General features: G+C 45.8%; 1 protein-coding gene across 2 annotated transcripts; it reads right to left on the reverse strand.

Moving 5' to 3' along the window:
- Window positions 1-4,274: 4,274 nt before the first annotated feature.
- On the reverse strand, window positions 4,275-7,327 carry tex261 (testis expressed 261). 2 transcript variants are annotated; one of them, XM_061287596.1, is made up of 6 exons: window positions 7,084-7,327; window positions 6,488-6,567; window positions 6,272-6,425; window positions 6,128-6,195; window positions 5,273-5,372; window positions 4,275-5,192 (listed from the first exon to the last, which is right to left on the reverse strand). In XM_061287596.1, exons 1-6 carry the CDS (start codon window positions 7,151-7,153, stop codon window positions 5,077-5,079), a joined length of 588 nt encoding a protein of 195 aa, XP_061143580.1. In that variant the 5' UTR covers window positions 7,154-7,327; the 3' UTR covers window positions 4,275-5,076. The 2 variants fall into 2 exon arrangements, with proteins under 2 accessions (XP_061143580.1, XP_061143571.1); XM_061287587.1 differs by having other exon boundaries at window positions 5,270-5,372; window positions 7,084-7,324.
- Window positions 7,328-7,595: the final 268 nt, after the last annotated feature.

The raw sequence follows: 7,595 nt of genomic DNA on the forward strand, positions 1-7,595 counted from the left end.
GGAGAAGATATGAAATATTAATTACACGGGGTCATGAATACGATTGTCTTGTGCGTGGCTCCGCTTTTCCCATCTGGAACTTGATTTGTGCAACGGAGGAAAAGTCTCACGCTCTCAGATAGTAGTTGCGCAACAAAGTAAAGACACAACTGCTTAAGATCAACTTACTCACGTTGAGCCATTTTTTAATGGTGGTTTTCAACTCAACTCAACTACCGTAATTTTCGGACTATAAGTCGCACCGGAGTATAAGTCGCACCAGCCATAAAATGCCCAAAAAAGTGAAAAAAAAAACATATATATGTATATAAGTCGCTCCTGAGTATAAGAACCCAAACTATGAAAAAAAACGCGATTTATAGTCCGAAAATTACGGTAAATCGTAATCCCGACGTGGCCCACAACAAAAATGAGAAATCCCGCTCATCGGAGGGGGGATGGTTGAACGTTAGCAAGGCAGCGTTCACGATAATGTCATTGGACTGTACGTGTGCTCTTTGGCCGGAAGCAGCTGCGCCAAATCAGCTCTTTCATAAAAAATGCACACGGCGGCATACGGCGTGCCGAGCTGCGTTAGCGACAATAAGCCCGTACGATACAACACGCGCGCCAATCCATATCCGTTACTCCTGCTACAGGAGTCAAGAGTTCATCTGTGCCAGCGCTTGCCACATCTGCCCTTGTTGTCATGGCAACCGCGGGCAACAACCTAAAAGGAGACGTCGACAACCTTTCTCTCAATCTGCTCGGATGGAGCGGCAATTTCACACGGACTGCGCCTAATAAATATATATATACCGTAATTTTCTTTTTTATATACATATAAAAGCAAAAGAAATCTATAAAAATAAATCCTTAAATATATAAAGTAGAAATGAGCAAAAAACACAACTATATAAATGATTTTATATCTCCATAAAATAAAATAAATAAATAAAAATAATATATACCGTAATTTTCGGACTATAAGTCGCACCGGAGTATAAATCGCCCCCCACCCATACAATGGAAAAAAACGCAATTTATAGTCCGAAAATTACGGTATATTAAATTGAGGCAGGAAAATTTGCCATTTATTTAAGAATCCATTTTCAGAAGCACTTTTCCTCACTTTTTAAAATCTTTCAATTCTATTAAAATATTCTAAATAGCCATGCTTTGCTTGAAAAGGGAAAAATAAAAAGGTCACCGCGCTACTCGTGAAAACAAAACTCGGACGTTTTCCCGTGAGCTGTTTTCAGCTTGTGCCGCTCTCTCTCTCCCTTTAAGAAAACCCCAAAAAGTCTCTCAAATCAAGCAAATATTTGACGAGCAAACAAGCGACCTTGAACCTGCTGTGTGGCAGCGCTAACCCGTTCAGCAGCACCTGCCAAGTGTGTACATTCCATCCATTTGAAATGGCAGGCCAAGGAGGACTGTCAAATGAACTTTTTCCATTTCATAGCAACAAGCCCGTGCTGCCCCCGGGCCGTCTTACGGCGGCACCGACGTGACCCCCTGATGGCGTTGGCTTAGCTGACCTCCGTTTCAACACGATTCAGTGAAAGGTGACGAATTGACACCAAGTCGCCCCTGATGTCTTCAGACGGAGGGAAAAAGGTCACGCTCGGCTTTCGTTATTTCCTTCATTTCCTGCTGCGGCCAGAGATAACCATCCTTCGGGGAGCATTTCATTGTGCTGCTAGCTAGCGCTAATTATGACGACAATTGTGAACCATGGAATAAATTATTCATAGTGTCGGAGCAAAGGACGCCTTCGAAGGACTGCATTTACATTCATTTCCATGTGGGCTCACATAAGCTATTAAATTCATAATTCCAGGTTGTACTCCATTTGTAAAAAAAAAACAAATCCTTATTTTTTTATCTCTACTTGATTTACTACTGCTTCAGCGAAAGAGGCAGAAGGAAATAAATCGGCGAAACGAGCTCGAACGCCGTTCCTGGTGAAATCGAAGGACTCCAGGACCCGTAGGCTGCGGGGCGGCCGGCCGGGTCCCCGCGCGCGGTGCATTCACAGTTCAGCGGCATCTCGACCTAAATGCGATGTGACGGCAGAACCTTTACTGATGCAAGCGGCCGTGTCGTATCGGGGAGGGCTGACCGAGCTGTGAACCGCCCAGCTAACACGGAGCAAATTAACATCAGCGGAAATAGCTCCGTCACGCCCAACCCGGGGAGCGAGCTGAGGCGGATTCTCGGCCCGGCCGACCCCTCGCTTCACGTATCGCCACGGCGATCGAATCTGCCGATTGGGCGGAGGGATCGGCGCACATTGGGTTTCGATTTCAAGAGCGGTCTCGGCCGAGGAGGAAGCCGGTACCTCCAAATCTGGTTCGCTCCCGGCTTTGTTGGCCGCACACGTGATGACGTCACGTCAAGACCGTGCGCTGCGTGTCATGCGCGTACGTGTCATAAGACAAACGGCGTTTTGCCGAGCGCTGCCCCGCTGTTGAACCGGGCCCATGCTCTCTGACCTGGATACTAAAAGAAGGCTCTGCCACGTAAGCGGCAGGGCGGGGGCTGCAAATTTTTAAGTGTTTGCTTCACGCTCAAGTGGATGCTGTGAGCTGCCACGTCCAGATGTTTCGCCTTTACATTGCAGTTAGATGTTGAACAAAAATAAATAAATCGCACGTCAATAATCGGACGTTACCTTTCGTTGTGTCCTCGGCATCTCTCGTGACTTTGCAATGGTCCCTTGGGTGGGCGAGTAGGACGTGTTTTGGGTCCGGCCAGCGCAGGGTCACAGTCTTGAAGACCACGGGAAGCCTCTTCAGATGCGGCCCGGGAACATGACAAAAGTTTGATCTTGTGTCATCTTGAGGCTAAAAGGTCAGGTGCTTTAGTGAGCTGAGGAACCGAGACAAAAGTAGTGCTTTGTCATCATCTTGCGTACACATTTTTAAGCAAGGTGTCAGTTACCGTTTTTTTCCATGTATAAGCAAGGTGTCAGTTACCGTTTTTTTCCATGTATAATGCGCCCCCATGTATAATACGCACCCTAAAAACGGCATGTCGATGCTGGGAAAAAAACTGTACCCATGTATAATACGCACCCAGATTTTGACTCCTACTTAAGTCCGTGAAGGTAAAATGATTTGAGAAAAAAGATCATCTTTGGGAACAGCCGGATGTTATTCTGCCGGTCAGTACCACTGCGCATGCGCTAGCAAACTCAATAGCGAAGAAATGTTTCGGATTTGCGCAGGGTACATTGTGACAGCAAACGAGCAGGTGATCTAGCGAGCGTCTGATACGAGAGCGTTGTGTTCGTATGGAGCGTGTTTGAAGTGAACAGCAGAGAAGAAAAAGCATCTGTAATGGCGGCCTCCGTATCATAACCGGATTTAAAAAAAAAAAAAAAAAAAAAAATTTTTGTCTACCCATGTATAATGCGCACCCCAGATTTTAGGACAAGAAATTAGTTAAATTTTGCGCTTTGTACATGGAAAAAAACGGTATAAGTAAATTAATAAATAATTTTGCGCATTATACATGGAAAAAAACGGTACTCACTTTTTTGCCCATAAATCTTTCAGGCTTGCCTTTGACTGTGTCAAAATGTGAAGCATAAGTGGAAGAGGACTCATTTCTGGTGCTTTTTTTTTTTTTTTACAGTTGAGAGCTAGACATTTCTGGTTGCAGGTGCATTGGAAAGTCTAGTGCGTTTTATCTCCAAGCAGAAACTTCCCCTTAAAGCTCAACATCCCAAAGTTTTGGTGAGTGGTGCAGAGCATAAGGCTGCCGAAATGGCTCACAGCCGTCTTGACACCTCAACGAAGAGCTCTCTCTCTCTCTCCGTGCCTCACCTTCATCGCCGAGTACGCAATCTCCCCGGGCGTCCGGGTTGACGGCGAGGTCGCGGTGCGGTCACCGTCCGGAGCCGGAGTCGCGCACTGTGACTCCAAGCTGCCGAACGTGCCATGCCACGGTGCATTAGCGCGCAGGCGAGGAGAAGCCGATGAAAGAGGAGCGCGAACAAGAGAGACAGGCTCTTCCAAATGCGGGAGGGATTTAGCGCACTTACAGAACACAAGCGGAGTCCTAACCCCCCTCGAGGGCGCAATGTCCTGGGCAAGGTTGCTCATGAAATATGAACAAGACAACCAAGGCGCTTGCAGTCGAGCTTGGCTTTCCAGTTCCCCCAACTCGTCGGTAGAGGGCAGCAGAGTCAAAAGGTCACACATACGCCAAGATACGGAGGTTATACCCGACTCAGGCTCCGGGCAAGGCTGCCAATCACAAATCAAGACTGAAGCTGTGATCCGACGAATTGTCCTAAAATGCTTTTAATTGGCAATAGCAGAGGTGGAAGTAACCTTTGGAGATTTATGGCCAAAATGAAGCAAGTCAACTTTGAGCGTCACCTCAATTTCACGTTAGCTACTATGTACTTGCATTAGTTAGCTAAACAAAATACTTTTTTTTTTTCTTAAATGGCCCTGAACCAGCCCAATGAATACCAAATCAACCAGAGCCGTTTGTAAATTACAGCCAAGCGAGTCATGAGTTGTAAAACCCGCGACCCGAGTCTGACTCAGGTCAAGTCACATGACTCGAGTCCGCCACTCCTGCGAACGTGACGTCATAATTGGAGCAATGCATAACAAAAAAAAAAAAAAAAAAAAGCAAACTCCGGCTCAGGCACCTCCTCAGAGCAGTCAAGATGATTTTACTCCACTTGCCTCCAGTCATGTGCCACAAAGTTTCTCATTGACATCTTCAGGCTCCAGACGCTCAAGTCAAGGTAGAAAAAATGTCCAAAACAGTCCAGTGGGACAAGCGCTGCCGTCGGGACATCCTTGCTATATCGCCCAATTGCTTCCAGGCTTTCAGAAATCATCTTCCGACCTTTCCGTGGAACTTTTACACGGCCGTACGGGCAACCTGCGACGAGATTTCGGGCGGCGTCTCGGAGAAATCCGACACGTTTCGAACGGAGACGGTCAGATGCAGCAGGCGCCAGATCACACCATTAGCGCCTCCTCTTTAACCACAGTTACTCAAACGCATCCACGATTCCCACCTGAGACCCCCACCCCCCACCCCACCGGCCCCCCCGAGATGTGTCCCTCAGTACATTTTCTGCCGGCTGGGCAGCACGGCCTCCTTGAGAAAGGAGAACACCAGGAGGATCCCGGAGCGCTTCCCACGCTTGCCCTTGGTGAAGTAATTGGACACCACGTCATCTAGAAAGAAAATCAAAATAAATAAATAGTGAACACTCACAGACGCCGCTTGATTTTTATTTATTTTTTTCACTCACCACCTTGTTGCACGGTGGACGGAAGCACGTTTTCGCCCGCCGACAGTGACACGAAAAAGGAAAAGGGGATCACCCACAGGCAGATTGTGAAATATGCCAGCACCTAAAACAAACAAATGTTCAACAAATTGTTTTATATTTGCTCTTTGGAAACGCAGAAAAAACAAATGCGAGCGTGTTAGGATTCTTTCCAATATGGACGCGCATTACAAACGAATATTTATTTGTACATACCGTTTTTTCCCATGTATAATGCGCCCCCATGTATAATACGCACCCTAAAAATGGCATGTCGATGCTGGAAAAAAGCCTGTACCCATGTATAATTCGCACCCAAATTTGGGACTCCTACTTAAGTCCGTGAACGTAAAATGATTTCAGATAAAAGGTCATCTTTGGGAACAACCGGATGTTATTCTGCCGGTCAGTATCACTGCGCCTGCGCTAGCAAACTCGATAGCGAAGAAATGTTTCGGATTTGTGTAGGGTACTTTGTGACAGCAAACGAGCAGGTGATCCAGCAAGCCTTGTCTGATACCAGAGCATTGTGTTTGAAGTGAACAGCAGAGAAGAAAGAAAGCACATCTGTAATGGCGGCCTCCGTATCATATCCGGATTAAAAAAAAAAATTGTACCCATGTATAATGCGCACCCCAGATTTTAGGACAATAAATTAGTTAAATTCTGCGCATTATACATGGAAAAAAACGGTACTTAAAAATGTCATGACTCAAAAGATTGTGCACTTGACATGCCTTTTGTTAATTTGAACTTCCTGGTAACCCCCCCCCCCCAAAAAAACAAAAAAAACACTCCCATTCATGCCAAACAATTTATATGGACACAGATGCAAGTTACCTCTGAGAAAGGATAATATTCCTGCGCAAAGAACTGAAAGGCCATGTAGTGGTTGACCACAACCAACACTGCGGAGGGGACGAGATAAAGCGTTAGACGTGCGCGAGAAATGGCGGCCGGCGAAAGCGAGGGCGCCAGACGTACCGCAGGACAGGATGAAATTGGGCGAGCTCAGGAGGATGTAAGGGAAGGTCCGTAGCAGGCCAAAGTAGACCAGGTTGGTGAAGAGTCCCACCGCCATCATCAAAGTTGGGAAGCCTTCAAAGAGGTACAGACCTGCCAGCACGCCTGTGGAGAACTGAGAAAAGTCCAGACGTGACACCCACGCACACACACAATCAAGCTTGACGGCTGCCTTACCAGGATCATGTACTTGATTATTCGACTGGTGGCCACCGTGTACTCTTCTATTAGTTCGGCCAAGTAGTAGAGACCAGCAGCTGAAGCCAGAAAATAAAAGCCACAGTTAAGACGATATGGATTTTGTGGGTCCTTCATTTCAAAATATGATTAAAATGATTGATTATGCGGGTAAAAAGAAATATGTTTGGAAATATTGAGTCCATTCAGGACAATTATTTCTCAAATTCACAAGAAATATTGCCAATTTAAGATCGCTGCTTCTGTGCTTCCACATTTCGAGACAGATTGAACAGTTGAGTCCATTTAGGGCCTACACACATCTTCTCATCATATTAAGATCAGAAAAAACATCCAACTGGAGAGACATAATTTGTTTTTGGAGAGAATTTGCAATCGCTCGTTATGGTTATGCTCCTAAGGTATTCCCTGGGTTGGAAGCTGAACTCGAATCGGTCACGTTGACAGCAACATCCCTTCAACGTTCCCCTTCAATGTAAATTCTGCTTATTTTCTACGTGCTTGAAGTTCGCCATAAAAAAAAAAAAAAAAAAAAAAACACGGCTCACGTTAGCCGTTCAACATGGAGCACGTACCTATAGCTAGAGTGACGAACGACACTTGGAGCAACAGCGACAGCCAGCTCAGCAAATAAATAAACCACATCGCTCCGCGTGAGACAGGACACTTGACGCATGAGACAGGAAATAAATAAATCAATTTAAAAAAAAAAAAGAGCAAGGTAACGAAAAGCCAGTTAGCAGCTAAATTAGCAATGCTAACAGCCTCCGCAGTTCCGGTCAAAGGTTCTCTTGTCTCTCCGGCACAGGGCAAGCTGACGAGAACCAAGAGAGGCAGCCGCTGAGGGTTATCATTTAGCTGCAGCGCCACCTGTCGTTGGAGGACAACAGCGGCCTTACAGTACGTCCAGTCAAAAAGGATGAACATCCGATAAGCTGTTAAATAAGACTCTTTGTTTGTTTACAGAAGAACCTCTAAATTTGTACGTATTGTTCATTTTTATTTACTCATTGAATTTGGCTTCAGTTTAAAAATAAATTGGAATGTTTCTCTCTATCAAGCTATCCATCTACCCACCCACCTATCG

Source organism: Syngnathus typhle, linkage group LG1 (assembly GCF_033458585.1).
Source record: "Syngnathus typhle isolate RoL2023-S1 ecotype Sweden linkage group LG1, RoL_Styp_1.0, whole genome shotgun sequence".
NCBI classification, from domain to species: Eukaryota; Metazoa; Chordata; class Actinopteri; order Syngnathiformes; family Syngnathidae; genus Syngnathus; species Syngnathus typhle.